At 56.5% G+C, this 18,701-nt stretch overlaps 2 protein-coding genes across 2 annotated transcripts in view; both read left to right on the top strand.

The window, feature by feature from the left end:
- The window catches only part of TFF1 (trefoil factor 1), a 30,448-nt gene extending 12,757 nt beyond the window's left edge, over positions 1–17,691 (top strand). The window contains exons 7-8 of the transcript XR_005530686.1: positions 12,662–12,663; positions 17,679–17,691. The gene's annotated coding sequence lies outside the window, so the exon portion shown is untranslated. The remainder of the gene's footprint in view (positions 1–12,661; positions 12,664–17,678) is intronic.
- TFF2 (trefoil factor 2) lies at positions 10,835–14,062 on the top strand. Its single transcript, XM_039245477.1, has 4 exons — positions 10,835–10,914; positions 11,556–11,705; positions 12,594–12,740; positions 13,972–14,062. The coding sequence occupies exons 1-4, from the start codon at positions 10,836–10,838 to the stop codon at positions 13,983–13,985; spliced, it is 390 nt and encodes a 129-aa protein (XP_039101408.1). The 5' UTR covers position 10,835; the 3' UTR covers positions 13,986–14,062.
- Positions 17,692–18,701: the final 1,010 nt, after the last annotated feature.

Consider the following 18,701-nt stretch of genomic DNA (forward strand, 5'->3'; position numbering starts at 1 on the left):
CACGTCCTGCTGTCCCTGACCGGGAGGTGGGGCGCCAGGGAGGCTGGGCTTGGTGTCTGCTACTCCACCCTTGTGGGAAATCGCAGTGGGTCTAAGAATCGGCCAGCGGGCTGCAGCTGCGGGGAGGGCGAGGGAACACTCAGGCCACCAGCGGGGTCCTGACATATCAGAGGGGTGGGGCACCCCGAAAACTCCAGGTCTCGAAGTGCCTCGGGTACACTCAGTGCAGGCCGACCTGTGTCTGTCCCTCTGTCCCTCAGTCCCTCCATCCCTTGGCGGCCCGCGGCTCCCTGAAGGTTTGCTGCATGGGCTGTGGAGCCCCAGGGGTGACAGTGGGTGCAGAGGCTGGAGCAGGGGTCAGGGGCACTGGGGGCGGTGCAGCTTTCCCCTCGGGGTCAAGGAGGGAGAGGAGGGGGCATGGCAGAATAGAGAGGCTCTGCGGCGGTGAGAGGGGCTGTGCCCTCAGCGCTGGGAACACACAGAAGTCACCACCGCCCATGGGGTGGACCTATGGTCACCCTCCCAGGCTGCTCTCCAGCCCCTCCAGCCCCCCCAGCCCCCCCAGCACCCACAGCTCCCCCAGCCCCCCCAGTCCCCCCAGCCCCTCCAGCCCCCCCAGCCCCTCCAGCCCCTCCAGCCCCCCCAGCTCCTCCAGACCCCCAGCCCCCCCAGCCCCCTCCAGCCCCCCAGCCCCTCCAGCCCCTCCAGCCCCCCCAGTCCTCTACTTGACCCCTCTTGGCCCCCCTGCGGCCCCTCCAGGTTCTCTCCAGGGCCTCTCTAGGTCCTGTCCTGGCCTCTCCCTGGCCCCCCCCGCCCCTTCCTAGGCCCCTCCAGGCCCCAGGGCAGCCCCCAGCCCCCCCACTCCCAGCAGCAGGCATCCGGGTGGCCTGGTGGCGGCAACCCAGGGCCCCTTGAGTCCTTGAAGTGCCGGAGGGGGTGGGAAGCAGGCAGCTGTGGCAATAAAGCGCCTTCGTGGGAACAGTTCTGCTGATAAGGCACGAGGAGGGACGTGTCTCTCACACGCGTGCACACACACACACACACTCACACACACTCACACTGGGCTCTTAAAGGGCCTGGGGAAAGCAGCCAAGGGTGGCCGTTTGAAGCCCTGCGTTCGTCACAGCCCTGGGTTCCTGTCAGAGGAGAGGAGGCCACCTGGCAACTGCTCTGCGTGCATCGCTTGGCAGTGGGAAGAGTTATGGTTTTTCTATTTTGCTTTCCCGAACAGGCAACGGAATGATATGTCTGCTTAAAGTGGTCTTGGGTTTACCAGACGTGAAGCTAAAATGCCAACTTGATCCGTTTAGTGCCCTGCAAAGCTGTCCCTCCCGTCCAAATGCTGCCCTTTTCCCACCAGCCTGGAAGTCAGCAATTCAGGGGAACTCCCAGAACGTTCCGCATCCTCGAAGCACTGCAGGGAGCCTCCCTGGGCAGGGATTCACGTCTGGGGGGGATGGGGGGTGTTGTAGGCAGACAGCTGGCGTGGAAGAGAGTTGTCTCCGTCAGCCCTGGAGCAGACCCGGAATCTCAGAAGGCGTGACGTAGAGCTCCCGGGACAGGCGCGGGGGGACCGTGGAGAGGGGCCAGGCCGGGGGTGGGGGTGGGGGTGGGGGCGTGTCCTGACCCCGAGGCTGGCGGGGCTCCAGTGACACGCTGAAGCCAGATAACTCTGTCCCTGCTTTCTCCTTCAGCTGGAGTTGGTGTGTCAGCTCGGGCCCCCACGGCAAAGGGCCACACCCTTGGGGACGGCACAGAGCCCGCTTGGGATTCTCTCTCCCCCTCTCTCTGACCCTACCTAGCTCACGTGCTCTCTCTCTCTCTCTCAAAATAAATAAAATAAGCTTTTTTAAAAAGGAGATGGGTCGTAGCCTGGAAGACACGTCACATGCTGAAAAGGAAGGAAGAGCAAAAACGTCACCATAGATGGGCAGGGCTGGAAAGGCCAAGCCGTCAGAAGCAGACGGGGCACATCCGGGCTGACAGCTCTCTGACACCCCTCAATTACGCACCCATCCGTGACTCCTGTCAGGGCCCAAACGGGGTCCATGTGTCAGCCGCAGAAAGACAGACTACTGTCACGGCTGCTCCGTGGGTCACCGTGGGCTACAGCTGGGCCTCAGGTGCTCACCCTCGCCCGCAAGCTTCTCTCCAATAAAGCCTGAGCGTGTGGCCCCTGTACCATCCGTGGCCTGGCCCCTTGGCCACAACGCCGATTCTCCTCCTGGTTGCCACGCACGGGTGGAGCGGCAGAGAGCAGGACAGGACATGTGAATATTCCATGACTCGGGGTCAGGTCGACGCGGGGTCAGGTGTGTGGCCCTCCCGCCCACCGGCAGCCCGTGCAGATGTTAACCCGACTCTTGACGTTCACAGGCCTACAGAGGGACTTGTCTTGCTCTGCGGCTTTGCTCCATGGGCCTTTCTGCTCTGTGGCCAGCAGTGCACCTGCAGACGACCTTTGCTCCCACAGAGGACTGGGGTTCGGTTCAGAAAATGCTGAACGAAGGCCCAAACCAGGAACCAGTTCTCGAAGCCAAGCTGTGGTTTAAGGTCATACGTGTGGGGTCACGGAGAAGGATATCGTTAGCTTAAGAAAACTGCCTCGCCTTCCTTTGTGAGTGTGGGGAAACGAGGGGGGCTGGTGGAAATGTTCGTTGCCTGCGAGCCTGCTAGGACGCATCAGCTCATAAGAGAGAGAGAGACACACATGGCAAACCCAGCACTGGAACTTACCGGAAGGTATCAAAGGCTACTAGGGAACAGTCACTCATTTAAGGGTCCGAGCAGATAGAAGATTACAGCTGGCAACAGAAAGCATTGGTATTGTTCTTAAAGGTATTTCTTAATTGTTCTCAGCTCTTAACATTGCTCTGAGCTGGCCATTTGCGGGTAGCAGAGTGAATCAGGTAAAGCCACACATAGCCACGTACATAGAGTCAGCAAGACTGAGCGGCCTAAAAGCTGGGGATGTGCAAGCTAAAGGCAAACGTTGAAAGGACGTTCAGTCGGTGTGGAGAACTTGGAAGGGCTGAGTTTACCTTCCTCGCAAGCCGACAGACTGCCCGATGCAGGCAGAGGCTAGGAGATTCCTGGTTCAGAGGCAAAGGGCTTTATTCCTCACGGTAGAGCCCGCAGCACGGGCACCACCATCTTTGTGCTGGCTCCCTCGGCCCCAAGTCCTCCTGGGGCGACATGCACGGGCCCAGAGAGGGCACACCCAGCAGGCTGCAGTGCAGGGGAGGGCTGGGGAGGAGCTCTGACCACCTCAGGGACTCCAATCTCTTCAGGGGCAGGAAGCTTGGCTGCCTTTGCTCTGGAGGGAGACATCGTATCTACCTTCCACGGTTGTTTGCTACGCAAACATTGGACAACTGAGGTCAAGAGCAGTTTATGAGTCACATACATTCAGCCCGGGGGGGAAGACGTCACGCCGGGCAGGGCCACATGGGTTGCAATCCGGAACATAATGAGCCCCGAGGGCTGTGGCTGGAGGCTTTGTAGAAACGGGAGGGTGGAGTGGCTCCCACAGGAGAGTGTGGTTGGCTTGTTTGAATAATTCTGCGGCTGGCCTGGGACGGAAACCCACTGCTGGGGGGTGAGCAGAACTGTGTCCGGTCCCTTGATAAGGAGGGCTGTTTGGCCAGGGGGCCATATCTGTGGGAGCAGAGTGGGGAGGGGAACTTGAGGTTAGGCCACTCGACGCCCTCCAATTCCTCCAGACGCCAAGGCGGCATGTACCCCTAAACCTCGATTTTAGGTCTTATGCCACATGGATAGTTAGTGTCTCGTTCACATGCACAGAAATGAGAGATTGTGGAGAATTATTTCCCAACAACCAATATGCCAAATGGATCGTTTTTTAAGACAGGATTATGGAAGAAGGAAAAAAAACCATTGAGGCATGCTCCCATAACATTTTCTTTATTTTCTTTACAAATAAAATAAAATACAAGTACTTCTCTCCATCTTTACTTTTAAAATTCACTATTAGAGAGTTTTAAAGACTATAATACGGGGTAGGGAGACTTTTTTTTGTAAAGGGCCAGATGGTAAATATTTCACGTCTCGTGGGGTAGACAGTCTGTGTCTAACTCATCGGCTCTTGCACTGTAACTTGAAAGTGGCCATAAACAGTATTTAAATGAATGGGCATGGCGGTCTTCTAATAAAGTTTTATTTAAAAAACAATGAGCCTATGGGCCATAGTTTGCCAACTGTATTACAATGTACTGCTTTTCCTTGACATGTAGTAACCTGCATGGTTCAAATATTTTTAAGTTTTAAGGTTGGCCAGATCACGGCTTGTCTCAATATGGTACCAGATAAAATAAAACAAAGCACCCACTCAGATACCAAAGAGACATCTTAAAGTAATTTAAATAAATTATTTTTAAAAAATATGTTTTCCCCTGATGATAGTGTAAAAATGATATATTATGGAGGGCCTGGGTGGCTCAGTCAAACATTTTTTTAAAGTTTATCTATTTATTTTGAGAGAGACAGAGACAGTGGGAGTGGGGGAGGGGCAGAGAGAGAGGGAGAAAGAGAATCCCAAGCAGCCCCCACGCTGTCAACACAGAGCCCAATGCGGGGCTCAAACCCACGAACTGTGAAAACATGAGCTGAGCCAAAACCAAGAGTCAGATGTTCAACTGACTGAGCCCCCAGGTGCCCCTAAATCTTGTGTGTGTTTTTTTTTTTTTAAAGTTTATGTATTTATTTTGAGAGAGAGAGAGGAGGAGAGGGGCAGAGACTGAAGGAGAACCATACTCGGGCTTGAACCCACAGACCGTGAGATCATGACCTGAGCCAAAATCAAGAGTCGGACAGTTAACCGACTGAGACACCCAGGTGCCCCTAAACTAATTTAAATTGCAACGAGAGTCTTTCAGAGAAGTTCAGGGAGGACTTTCATCACACAGCACATTGAAAACTGCTAAAATTTATGTCTGACCAATTATATCTCTCAAATATAAGTTATCAAGATATCTCCAATGCCACTCCCTCCCCGACTGTACCAAAATTCTTAGCAGCCTAGGCTCATTTGCTTATTTCTTCTTCTAGCTTTAGCCACATTCTTTATAATATGGATACACTTAGTTTCAGGCCTTAAAAATTCTATTACTTAGCCAATCTGTTTTTTAAATATTTTATTTATTTTGAGAGAGAGAGAGAGAGAGCACAAGCAGGGGAGGGGCAGAAAGAGAGGGAGACACAGAATCCGAAGCAGCTCCAGGCTCTGAGCTGTCAGCACAGAGCCCGACGCGGGGCTTGAACCCACGAACTGTGAGATCATGACCTGAGCCGAAGTCAGATGTTCAACCGACTGAGCCCCCCGGGGTGCCCTTATTCAGCTCATCTGTTAATCAGCACTGCCAAACTGCAGGAACCTGGATGCCAGGGAAGATGCTGGGGGTCCCTGCTCTTCTGGATTTGGGGTGGCTGGGTCTGTAAATGCTGGAAATAAAAATACGTTTTCCCAGTGGGTGATGGGCATGGAGGAGGGCACGTGTTGGGATGAGCACTGGGTGTTATATAGAAACCAATTTGACAATAAATTATATTTTAAAAATACATTTTCCCCTCATGATAGTGTAAAAATGATACATTATTGGGGTCCCTGGGTGGCTCAGTCAGTTAAGCATCCCACTTTTGGTTTTGGCTCAGGTCATGATCTCACAGTTCATGGGATCGAGCCCCATGTCGGGCTCTGTGCTGAGTGTGGAGTCTGCTTGGGATTCTCCCTCTCTCACCCTCTCTCAAAATAAATAAATAAACTTAAAAATGTGAGGTTTTCTCCTACTCAGGTTTTAGAGGGCTTGTGAGACTTCGCAAAGCACTTAAACTTCCTCACTGCACCTCTCCTCTTACAGATGAGGGGACGGGCCAGAAGGCGGGAGGGGACGCCTGGATTATTCACACACACCCATGTGCAGGGGCTGTTGCACCAGTTTCCAAAGGCAACACTCGGTGGCTACTTCCTGCCTCGGTTCCCACGTATCACCCACGTCTCAGCGAGTGTGGCTGCCACGTGTGTTCACTGGGTCAGGTTCCTGAGACACAGCGCAAGTGAGGAGAGGTACTTGCTGTTTTATTTTGGCAAATCCTTCTACCTACACAGACCACAAAACAGGGGTTAATCTCAGCCCTCACTTGGGATGGCTGTAGGGATTTAATGAGATATAACATATAAAATCCTTAGAAGACCCCCTTGCACACAGTCAGCCTGCAGGGAGTGTTAGATGTTATCTTTAGCACAATTAATAAAGGAACCAGGAAAGTGAAAATGCACTTCACACACGGGTGCAGGGAGGTGCAGTGAGCCAGGAGAACAGGGGTGAGGCGCAAAGGGCTCCTGTCTTCAGTCGGCTGAAAGTGAATTCTTCTTGGAAGAGGTGGCCCCAGAGTTAGGGCAGGCTGAACGGTCAGGGTGTGTCTAAAGAAGGTGCAAGGTGGGGCGCCTGGGTGGCTCACTTGGTTAAATGTCCGACTTCGGCTCAGGTCATGATCTCACGGTTTGTGGGTTCGAGCCCTGCATCGGGCTCTGTGCTGACAGCTCGGAGCCTGGAGCCTGTTTCAGATTCTGTGTCTCCCTCACTCTCTGCTCCTCCCCTGCTCACGCTCTCTTTGTTTCTCAAAAATAATTAAACTATAAAAATAATTAAAAACAAAAAAGAAGGTGCAAGGTGTTTACACTGTCAGCAGCCTAAGAGAGTCGGGGATGTGGGTACAGTTCCTAAAGAGTCTTGCTCGGTGCCGCACTTTTGAGAGATAGGTGCTATCAACCAAGTAAAAGCCTCCGGAGGACCGGACCAGGTGACAAACCCAGGTGCACGCAGAAGCCAAGCAGGTGCCACACGGAGTGAATCCAGCCAGGTGGGAAGTGGCCACTCACGCCCTGCGTTAGGGGTCACCGCAACCTCAGCCTGGAACACTTCCTTGAAAAGTCCCCAGACAACAGGTTTGCAAGTGGCCGATTCTCTCGGCTTCTGTTTGTTGAAAAAAAAAAAGAAAAAAGTTTGAAATTTCTGTGCCTTCTTCTGCTCAATTTTGCCGTGAACCCAGAACGGCTCTAAAAATGAAATCCATTTTTTAAAAGCATATTTTGCCTTTCTCTTTGAGGGATATTCTTATTGAGTATACAACTGTGTCTTTACAGATCTTTCAGTGCTTAAAAATTGTCATTCAGGTGATGCCTGGGGGGCTCAGTCAGTAAAGCGTCCGACTTTGGCTCAGGTCATGATCTCACAGTACGTGGGTTCGAGCCCCGCGTCGGGCTCTGTGCTGACAGCTCAGAGCCTGGAGCTGCTTCAGATTCTGTGTCTCCCTCTCTCTCTGCCCCTCCCCCACTCATGCTCTGTTTCTCAATAATTAATATACGTAAAAATTTTTTTAAAAATTGTCATTCCATTCCTTCTGGTTTGCACCGGCCCAGCGGGAAGTCACCTGAGTTCAGGTATGTGGGGAACTCCAGTGGCTGTAAGAATTTATTTTAAACACTCATTTTCAGCAACCTGAGTGTGCTTTGCCTTGATGTGGTTCTCTTTGTATTTCTCTTGGTTGGAGTTTGTTGAGCTTCTAAGATACATGGGTTTAGATTTTTCAACAAGTTTTCCCCTAAATTACCCATTATTTCTTCAAACGCTTTTTCTCTCCTCTCTTGCTGGTTGGCACCCTGTTTACACGACTTAGAACCCTTGACATTGCCTCTGGGGGTCACTGAGGTCCTGCTCACTGTCGGCCCCTTTTCTCTCTCTGCTTGAGTCTGGGGAATTTTTGCTGCACTGGCTTCAGATAAACCAGCCATTTCTTTTTCTATTTTTTTAAATGTTTATTTATTTATTTATTAAAAATTTTTTTAGGTTTATTTATTATTGAGAGGCAGAGAGTGAGCGGGGGAGGGGCAGAGAGAGAGGGGGACACAGAATCCGAAGCAGCTCCAGGCTCTGAGCTGTCAGCACAGACCCCGACGCGGGGCTCGAACTCCCAAACTGTGAGATCATGACCTGAGCTGAAGTTGGACCCTCCAGTGACTGAGCCACCCGGGCACCCCAAACCAGTTATTTCCTCAGTAGCATCTAATCTAAACCCCGAATAGTGGATTTTTTTTTTTTTCATTTTAAATACTGTGTTTTCGTGTCTAGAATTTCCACTTGGTTCATTTCTTGTTTCTGTTCTCCATTCAGATTTTCAAATGTGTTCTCTTATTATATTTTGATGTTTCTTTACATGCTTGAACATTTTAATGCAACTTCTGCATCTATTTCTATTCATCGCATTTTCTAATGACCACGGGTCACGTTTCCTTGCTCCTTCACACGTCTGGTGACATCTGCTCTGGGGCTGGACGTCATGGACGTAATGTCGTGTGTCTGGGTTTTGGCGTCTTCCCTCATCAAATGCTGAGTCTGGTTCTGCCAGGCAGTTAATCTACTTGCCAGGTGAACTTGATTCTTTTAGGGCTTGTGTTAAAGTTCCGTTCGTGTGGGCACCAAGTGCCTTTGCTCTAGAACCAGATCAAGCCTACTTCTATGGCACAATGTGGACTGAACGTGTGTCCCCATAAGATTAAGGTCCTGACCCCTGATACGATTATTACTCGGAGGTGGGGCTTCGGGAGGTAATTAGGGTGAGTTGAGGTCATGAGGATGGAGTCTTCATGGTGGGACACTAGAGCTTGCTCTCTCTCTGTCTCTCTGTCTCTGTCTCTGTCTCTCTGTCTCTCTCTCTGTCTCTGTCTCTGTCTCTCTCTGTCTCTCAGGCAAGGACACAGCAGGGGAGTGGTATCTGCAGACCAGGAGGAGAGGCCTCCCCAGAACATTCCCCTCCCGCAGGCAGGGAGCCTGAGCTTGGTCATCCAGCCTCCAGAACTGTGGGAAGTAAATGTCCGCTAGTTAAGGCCCCCTGTCTGTGGCCTTGTGATGTGGTCACCTGAGCTAAGACACGGCACGGCCTTTGTGTCCCTGCTGAATGCCCGACACGGCCAACGAGCTCTCTCCCCGGTGGCTGTCAGAGCTCTGACAGTTCCCGCCCTGTGGCCGCCCCCCCCCTTCAGTGCCCATTCTTTCCCCAGGGCTGCTGTCACCTGCCCTTGCATCTGCGTGGGCAGCGTGGCCTTTCAGTAAAACCCCGGGGAGACCCCCACTCACATTTCTGGAGCGCCCTCCTCTTGGGGACCCCTCCCCTGAAATCCACAGCCTCCGAGGCTTCTAATTCCCACTGCCGTCCCCGCAGCCCAACGAGCTGCCTGCTCCCTAAGGTCCAGATGGCGCCTGGAGGCAGAGAACGAGGGCAATCGAGGGACACCCGCTCCACTTCCTTCCCGCAGCCTGCCGCTGCCCTGCGCACGCTCAGCACCCCGACACCCTATTTCCTATGTGTCGAGTTACCTGTGTCGGGACAGACAGTCTGGGGCCAGTTTCTCCGTAAGCGTCAGGGGCAGCGATCCACACCAGCGCTGTCTGTGGAAGTTCCCATTTGCTGGTATCTGTTTTCCATGTGAACTGAAAGTCAACATCACCCCTGAAGTTTGCAGGATGGAGGTGAGAGGGGGTGGAGAAGAAGAGCCTCAAAGAGGAATGTCAGGACCAGTGAGGGCCGGGATCTGATCCTGCCCCGACAGAGGCCGCGGTCGGAAGCGGGCGTCTGGCGAGCTAAGCAGGTGCCGTGAGCCTGGAGCCGGGAAGCAGTGGGTGCCCTGCTGGGCCCTGAGTGCCTCTTCCAGGACCAGCGGCCGGGAAGGCGCGGGCTTCCGTTAGCGCAGGGGAGGGTGAGAGAGCAGGGGCTGGCACGGAGGACGCTCTGGCGGGGGGGAGGAAGCAGAGTCAGAGACAGTGGCCACTTGGGGCTCTTGTCTTGCTGGTGACCCAGATGATGGGGACACGGGATGGGGAAGTTGACTTTCAGTGTTTCAGAGGTCCCCAGAGGCTGCCCAGGGGGTCAAGGGCCTGGAGCACAAAGGCCCGCTCTGGACCCCGAGAACACCGGGTTTGGGGTTCTGTGCCTCTCTGGGCCCCGGGCTGCTCGACCGTGATTTGCAGATGGGTGACCCCCTGCAAGACCTCAGGCGAGGGGCAGGGCTGGGGAGGGGGTTCACGACCTCCTCTCTCCCCCCCGTCTCTCCTTTTTGTCCCTTGGGGTTTCTCGGTCTCCCTCCATCCCAAGCACAGACTATCACGGAGCATTTCACTGCCGCGCGGGCAGACTTAGGTCTTTAAGAAACAAAGGGCTCCCGTGGAAGGAAAACGAAAGCATTTTGGGGGTCGTTGAAATGCACTTGCTTTCCACTTGCCAGCCTCGCGTCCACGGAGGGCGGACCCGCATGGACACTGGGAGACGCAGGAGACAACGGGCAGCCGGAGGCGTCGGCTCTGCCTTGGAGGCGGGGCTTCTCCATCCCTCTGGCTGCCGGGTCCTTCTCCCCAGTCACCTTCGGCCTCATATTTCAAAAAAACACACAGACAAACCTGAAACCACCTCCTTTATCAGGAGACATACACGGCCTATCCCTTCCTGGGTGTGACCCCCGTGAGTGCCCAGTGCCAGGCGTGCACGTGGCCAGTTTTCCACGTCAGCGTCCTGGCGGGACCTGGCTCCCGGCCCGGGGCAGGGGGGCAGGGGGAGGCCTGGCCACGGAGCCCCTGGCGGCAGCCCCGCTCTGTCTCCTGAGCCGCGGGCTATCTCAGCCCCTTTTCCTAACAAAGGGCCCACAGGGCCAGTGCCCCAGGGGACACACAAAGGTTATCTGCACTTGCTGAGCAAACAGAGAGCAGATTATAAAACACCGGTCCGCAGCGGGAACTGCGCCTTCTGCCCTGGGGCGCAGCGCGGACATGGGACCCCGAGGAATCCAGCTCTTGGCAATTCTCCTGGTCCTGGGGCTGTGGGCCCCCGCAAGGGCCCAGAAACCTTGTAAGTGAGCCCGGGAAGTCGTCCTGTGTCGCTCGGTGTCCTTGACTAGACGACGGAGCGCTGGGGCCAGGGAGCCCCGAAAACCTTCTTGTGGACCCCAAAAGGCACGGGCGTGTGCAAGCCGCTGGCTCCCTGCGGTGCCTCCCTTGGGGTCTCTGTGCACTGGGGGTCTCTGCCCCTGGGGGGCAGTGGGCTCACTTGAGAGCAGAAGTAATAAAACAGGCACCCTGAGATTCGAGATGTGGGTGCACATTCGCGCACCCTTCCCGCCGTTCTGGGGCTGTGTGACACCTCCAGGAAAGCCGTCCTTCCCCGACAAGGTCAGGGTGACACAGGAGCCGGTGGGCCAGCCGGGGAGAGGGGCCGGGCGTCTGGAACCCACCTTGGTCACCTTTCACTTTGACTTTTCCTAGGTCCGCTGATGGCCCCCTTTCCAGGTCTTCTTTTTTTGTGTGTTTTCTTTTGTTTTTTGTTTAACTAATAAAGTAATTTCTGCAGAGCCCCGCGTGTTTCTCAGAAGGGCATCTCATGGCTCCCATACAGGTGGGACGGGGCTTTGCCGTTTCCGTGCGTGGCCGCGGGACCCGGCAGGCGGGGGGCGTGGGTGGGAAGGGCTGACACGCTCTCCCCTCTCCCCGCAGCCCCCTGTCGGTGCTCACGGATCACCCCCCAGAAGCGGGAGAACTGTGGATTCCCGGGCATCACCAGCGACCAGTGCTTCGCCTCCGGGTGCTGCTTCGACTCCAACTTCGCCGGGGTCCCTTGGTGCTTCCACCCCCTCCCAAAGCAAGGTAACCGCAGGGGAGCTGGCCCTCCTCCCGCGCCCTGGCCGGCTTCCCGGCGCATGTGCGTGGACGCCCGCCTCGGCCGCCAAAGGGGAGGAGAAGGGGGCACTGGCCCGCGGTCCACACCTGGAGCCCCCAGGGTCAGCCCCGGGCCCTTCTTCTTCTTCTTCTTCTTTTTTTTTTTTTTAATATTTTTATCTATTTCTAGGAGAGAGAGAGACAGCATGAGCAGGGGAGGGTCAGAGAGAGAGGGAGTCACAGACTGAAACAGCCTCCAGGCTCTGAGCTGGCAGTCAGCACAGAGCCCGACGAGGGGCTCGAACCCACGAACCGCGAGATCATGACCTAAGCGAAAGTCGGACGCTTAACCGACTAAGCCACCCAGGAGCCCCAGCCCCGTGCCCTTCTGTAGGCTTTTGTGAGAACCCATCAGTTTTACTATGTTAGGAGGAAAACCAGCTCTCAGGGCCTCCCAGCTGGGAAAGTAAGACTTCTGATGGAGTTTTAAGGGAAATGAAGGCATTTCATAGGACGTTATCCACATAACTGCTCAGACATAGACCCTAAATGGTAAGAGATTCAGTTAAGATTTCCAGGATTTTCTTCTGAGAAGTTTTGCGTCCGTGCACATCAGGAAGACAGCAGGTCTTTAATTCCAAGGCATGCACGAAAGAGAGTCGTGTGCACAGAGCACACCACGCGGGCGGAACTCGGCACCCTCGGCCACCCATCCACACCGCCAGCGGCCGTGGGTGCCTGGCTCCCTGGGCGCTCAGGGGAGGAGACAGATGGGTGGCCCCCCCGGGGAGGACGGGAGGAGACGCTGCGCCAGCCCACCACCCTAACCGGGTCTCCGTGTCACTCCTTTCCCGGTTCCGGGGGCCGCGTGACCAGAGTCGGAAGAGTGCGTCATGGAGGTCTCAGCCCGCAGGAACTGCGGGTACCCGGGCATCAGCCCCGAGGAGTGTGCGTCCCGCAAGTGCTGCTTTTCCGACAACATCGTAGAAGTGCCTTGGTGCTTCTTCCCGATCTCCGTGCAGGGTACTGTCCGTGCAGGGCAGGGTGGGGGCTGGAGGTCACTGTCCGTGCAGGGTACTGTCCATGCAGGGCAGGGTGGGGGCTGCAGGGTACTATCCGTGCACGGTACTGTCCGTGCAGGGTACTGTCTGTTCAGGGTACTGTCTGTGCAGGGCAGGGTGGGAGCTGCAGGGTACTGTCCGTGCAGGGTACTGTCTGTGCAGGGTACTGTCTGTTCAGGGTACTGTCTGTGCAGGGCAGGGTGGGGGCTGCAAGGTACTGTCTGTTCAGGGTACTGTCTGTGCAGGGCAAGGTGGGGGCTGCAGGGTACTGTCCGTGCAGGGTACTGTCTGTTCAGGGTACTGTCTGTTCAGGGTACTGTCTGTGCAGGGCAGGGTGGGGGACTGCAGGGCACTGTCCGTGCAGGGCACTGTCCGTGCAGGGTACTGTCCATGTAGGGTACTGTCTGTGCAGGGTACTGTCCGTGCAGGGTACTGTTCGTGCAGGGTACTGTCCATGGGGGGCGGGCTGGGGGCCGGGGCCGTGGCGGGGGGCTGCTGGCCCTGAGCCGGCTCTGGCCTCACCACCATCCAGGCCAGGCCCCTGGGCCCCATGAGCGGCTCTGAGGGTGAGTCCCACGCTGTCCACACTGACGGCTGCTTTTGCCCAGTGCTCCCACTGGGGGCTTGTGTGACGGCTGCAGAGAGCAAGTCACCTGAGCCACGCCCCTGGGTCCTCGCTGGGCTGGTCACACCGCCCATTCACTGTCACACCTGTTTGCGGTGCTGCTGAGGGCCGTGTGCTGGACTGGGCGCCCGGGGGCACACGGGCCTGCCCACGGCCGCCTGCCCTGTGCCACCCCAGGAGGGTCCACTCGCCCCCTCCCCGTGTGTTGCAGCCTGTCTGCTGACACTGAGTCTGGCCACACCAAGGAAAGCTCGGGCACCTTCCCAACATGGGCTTCGGGCCCCTGCCCTTGCTGGAGGGTCGATGCCCCTGCCCGTGACGGACGATCTGTCCCTGTTTTAGAACCTCAGGGTCCTCCAGACAGTGCAGCCTTCTCTTAGACTCTTCCAAGCGATTCCTTTGCTAAGGGTCATTCTGGACAAAAGCTAGCTCCTGGGGTCGGGGGGGGGGTAGACCCCCGAGAAGCACCCCTCTTCACCCCCGGGAGGGGGATCCCTCAGCAGGAAGTCTGTTGACAGGAGACCGCTGACGCTGCAAATTTCAAACTTCTGGCATTTCACATTTCTAGATTGTCATTATTAAGAGGAGTCCCTCCCAAGAACCCAGCGGGTTCCCTGGATGTTTGGAAATGAAGAGAAGTCACCATCCTTTCTCAGGTTTCCTGAGTTCCTGACTCGGCCTCTATCCTTTCCTCTGGGTCCACATACAGCTTCTTCAAATAAAGAAAATCCTTGAAATCTGCTCAATTTCCTCTTGGCTTCATTGACACAAAAGTGGAGAGAGGGGGAGAGGAGTGTGTGTGTGAACAGGCATGAGTGTGCATGGCTCTAATGCATCAGCTGCTGGGGCAGGGTCCGCCTGGCCCGTGAAGCCCGCCCAGCAGCAGTAAAGGCTTGCGTGTAAGGGAATTCCAGAATCCACAGTTACTCCTGTTCCCAATCACTTGCACAAAAACTCAAGTGACATCAGCCCTGAAAACATCTCGGAGGCGGGGCGCCTCGTGGCTCAGTCGGGTAAGCCCGCTGAGACCTTGGCTCAGGTCGTGATCTTGCTGTTTATGAGTTCGAGCTGTGCTGACAGCTCAGAGCCTGGATCTGCTTTGGATTCTGTCTCCCCCACCGCCCCCCCCCATCTCAAAAACAAATAAACATTAAAAAAAGTTTTAAGCCTAAAAAATAAACAATTAAAATAAGCCTCTTGGAGTAACATATAATTTCCGACTGCAAGCAAAATTGCTTCGCTTCTATCGAATGCATCCCCGAGCACGGCTTCTGCAGGGGTGCGGGCAGTCATGTCTCCCTCCCGCGTGTGAGGCGGCTGGGCGGCTCCAGCGCCCTCCCAGCGGCTGGCTTCGTGTCTCCCCCTCCAAGTGCCGCATCTGAAGCCGTCCGGAGAGGAGGCTGACGGCTTCTACCGCGGCCGTGCCAGCCCGGGGGAAGGTTTGCGCACAAAACCTTATTCTAGGCATCTCCACGAAGGGGTCCTGGCGATCTTCGGTAGGGGTGGGTGTACCGGTGACACAGGCCCGTCTTTCTGTGGCCTCTCCCTCCTGCCCGACGCCAGCCGCCGGCCTGGGCCCAGCGGCTTAGCCGGGGTGTCCCCCACTGGCCCGCCTCCCACCTCGGAAATCCTAGGCCTCCCCTTCCAGGGTCGGGGGGAGACCAGTGGGGCCCACTCTGCATTCAAGCGCTTCTTCAAGGAAGGACCTGGGCCCACATCCCCTCCTGGACTCTTATTTTGAGTCAAGTCAGTCTCGTATCTCTGTCTGGCTCATGACACACTCACGAGCTCAGGGAGACAAGGCTCCTATGGGACCGGGGTCTCTGGCACGGGACAGGTGGCCCGCTGCCTGTGACGTCACTCGCCACACCGCCTCAGGCCCAGGATGCTCTTCAGGGACGCGTGGCTTCCTTGGCAGTGCCCCCGCACCAGAGCCAAGAGTTTGGGGTTCTGCTCCCGGAACTGGCAGGGGCCGCCTCGCGTGCGGGGCTGGGGGAAGCCCTGGTCTCGCGCACTTCCTGGCCCGCAGCTCCTGTGCTTGCGCCCCTGGCACACTTCTGTGGGCGCAGAAATGGGGGATCCTTCTCGGAACTTTCTCATGCCCCATCCCTGCCTCGCCTCCTCCAGGGGGGTCTCCTGGTGCAGCACGCCCTGCGCTGTAGGAGCCGAGCCTACACCACCCTTCTGATAACCAAGGGCGGGTTCTTGAACAACCACCACGGCCTCCGCCCCGGGCTCAGGGGCTCGGCCGATTTAACCCATGTCAGATGCTCTGCCTCCCGTTCCACCACCGGCGGATTACAGGTCGCCGCGGGGCGCCCCTCTGTGGTGGCTGCGGCTGTGTTCCCTCCCCCCCCACACACAGGTGGGCCACCAGAGGGTCATCGATGCCCCAGGAGAAACAGCTGGTGACATTCAAACCCACCAACCTTCCTTTTCTCCTCTTCCGATGAGGTTAATTCCTTCACCCCCTTTGCTGGGTCTGCCTCTCTTTCCCTCCTTCGGGTCTCCTTCCAGGGGGACCCTGCTGGCCGGGGAGGGGGTGGGACTGCGGCAGAGGGTCCCACGGCTGCCCCCTCCCCCAGCCCGAGCAGAGGAAGGGGCAGGCCAGCTCCCGGCCTCGATCCCACCACCCTGGTCTCCCGGCTCCTCAGCGTCCTGGCTCAGGTAACGTGCATGAGGTGCTCACAGGCGGCGGCACGGGCCAGCCTTTGGCAGCGGGAACAACAGGAAGCGTCCCAGGGCGCCTGTGGGTTGACATTCCAGGTGTGCGACCCTGGAGGGGCTCTCTTTGCGCTCAAGACCTTCCACTCTTCTGTTTGTCAAACAGGCAATAGTTAGATGCCTAACAGCATCCTGGTGGGAATTAAAACTCATGTTTGTGAGCTGCCTGGTGCCCGCTGCGCCCTGAGCTCCTTTGGGAGAGTCTGGACAGAGGTGACCGGCTGCTCTCGTCCTGACACCCAGCGGGGTCCTGTCGGAAAGCCCGTTCCTCAGGCACAGCAGCGTGTCTGCTTCTAGAATTGGGAGAGAGCCTGGCGAATCAGTATCTACTCCATATATTCACAACACAGTCACCATGTCCTCCTGAGTCTCTACATACCGTTGATTCTCTGTTCAAGGTTCCCGAGGGCCTCCTAACCGATTTCATCCATGATGATACGTGACCTTGCTTGATATGTGTGTCTGCCTAACGACACTCGTTTTCGTATATATTAGTGACGCATTAAACTGAACCCACCGCCAGCAGCCAGGCAGGTAACTCCTGCCCAGGCACAGCTCACGCACACACGCGCTCTCTCTGCAGGGCACACCCCAGCCCTCTCGCCCAGCGGCCCCGCTTCCCCACCGCGCACGGGAACCCTTTCAACAGCGAAATCAACGGAAAGCACACGCATACGAGAAATGCGGCCGTGAACAGGCCATGCAAGGACTCTTGTGTACAGTGTGAGAGCTCTAAAGAGAAGGTCGCCTGGCGGGACCTCGGCGGTCAGCGTTCATGTCACAAATAGATTCGTGAGCAGGCGAATGTGCACACAGGGACTCTGAGTGATGAGGACGGCTATGTACGCATGATAGGTGTTGCATGTTCATTACACGGATATTGGAGATGTGGTTTATGCACACAAATACCCCTCTCTGTTGCCTTGGGGTTCCGGGGCCCAGCCCCTTCCTGTCCCTTTTGCCTAAGGAAAGAGAAGGAAAGAGCACAGCACAATGTGAACCTCCGTGGGGAGCCCGGGCATCGGACCGTGGCAGTAAGAGGTAGGTATCTGATCTCCAAAATACATCTGTTGCCCTTTATGTCCTATATGATTCCTGCTTCAAGCTAGGTTCGCAGCTGTGTGATCTTGAGCAAATTACTTAGATGTTCTGCGCCTAATTTTACTCGTGTGCAAAGTGGGGGTAGTAACAGCTTTTTTTCTAAATTTTATTTTAGAGAGAGAGAGAGAGAAAGAACACATGTGCAGGGTCAGAGAGAGAGAGACCGCGAGAGAAAGAATATCTGAGGCCGACTCCATGCTCAGTGCAGAGTCTGATGCGGGGCTCGATCCCATGACCCTGGGATTATGACCTGAGCCAAATGAAGAGTTGGATGCTCAACGGGGGACTGAGCCCCCAGGTGCCGCGAAAGCATTTTTTTCCAGAGGCTTGTTGTGAGGAGTCAATGAGCTAATTCATGTGATGTGCCAGCCGCAGGGTCAGGCACATAGCAGGGCTCGGTGGGAACATGTCAGTCACAGTTATGATTAAAGCCACACCCCAGTAGTCCAGGCCCCACCACCTGCGGAGACGAATGTGTCCCCACTGTCTCAGGACAGTTCTCAGGCCCTCCCCCGTCCTACCTGCCGATGCAGGAGGCCAGTCCCTCCAAGCCCCCTCCCCAAGGCTTCTCCCGTGGCTCTGGCTGTGCTGTGGTCCTGGGGGGCACTGGTCCTGGGGGGCACTGGTCCTGGGGGGCAGTGGTCCTGGCTGTGCTGTGGTCGTGGGGGGCTGTGGTCCTGGGGGGTACTCATCCCGGGGGGTACTGATCCTGGGGGGCTGTGGTCCTGGGGGGCAGTGGTCCTGGGGGGCTGTGGTCCTGGGGGGCAGTGGTCCTGGGGGGCTGTGGTCCTGGCTGTGCTGTGGTCCTGGGGNCCCACCACCTGCGGAGACGAATGTGTCCCCACTGTCTCAGGACAGTTCTCAGGCCCTCCCCCGTCCTACCTGCCGATGCAGGAGGCCAGTCCCTCCAAGCCCCCTACTGATCCTGGGGGGCACTGGTCCTGGGGGGCTGTGGTCCTGGGGGGCACTGGTCCTGGGGGGCTGTGGTCCTGGGGAGCACTGGTCCTGGGGGGCACTGGTCCTGGGGGACAGTGGTCCTGGGGGGCTGTGGTCCTGGGGGGCTGTGGTCCTGGCTGTGCTGTGGTCCTGGGGTGAACTGGTCCTGGGGGGCACTGGTCCTGGGGGGCTGTTGTCCTGGCTGTGCTGTGGTCCTGGGGAGGCACTGGTCGTGGGGTCACTGGTCTCTGTCCCAGGCTGACGGTCTGCTGCTGTCACCTCCTCAAAAAGGCACTGGCTTTTTGTTCCAGTGAAGGGGAATTTGTCAGTTGCATGTCCCCACTCTTCACAGCCCGTGTCCCCCGCCTGTGGCTTGTCTGCATCTGTGTGAACACCTGTGGGAGGTGCTCCTGAGCTTCCCCACGACCCAGTGGGTTGGGAACAAGGGGGTGCCTCTGTCCCCAGCACCGGAAACAGCCTGATCCCTGCTCCAGCCCAGCCGGGCTGCCCTGGCAGCTGAGACACCGACGTGCTGAT

The sequence above is a fragment of the Hyaena hyaena genome, unplaced genomic scaffold, assembly GCF_003009895.1.
Source record: "Hyaena hyaena isolate Hyena2069 unplaced genomic scaffold, ASM300989v1 scaffold_254, whole genome shotgun sequence".
NCBI classification, from domain to species: domain Eukaryota; kingdom Metazoa; phylum Chordata; class Mammalia; order Carnivora; family Hyaenidae; genus Hyaena; species Hyaena hyaena.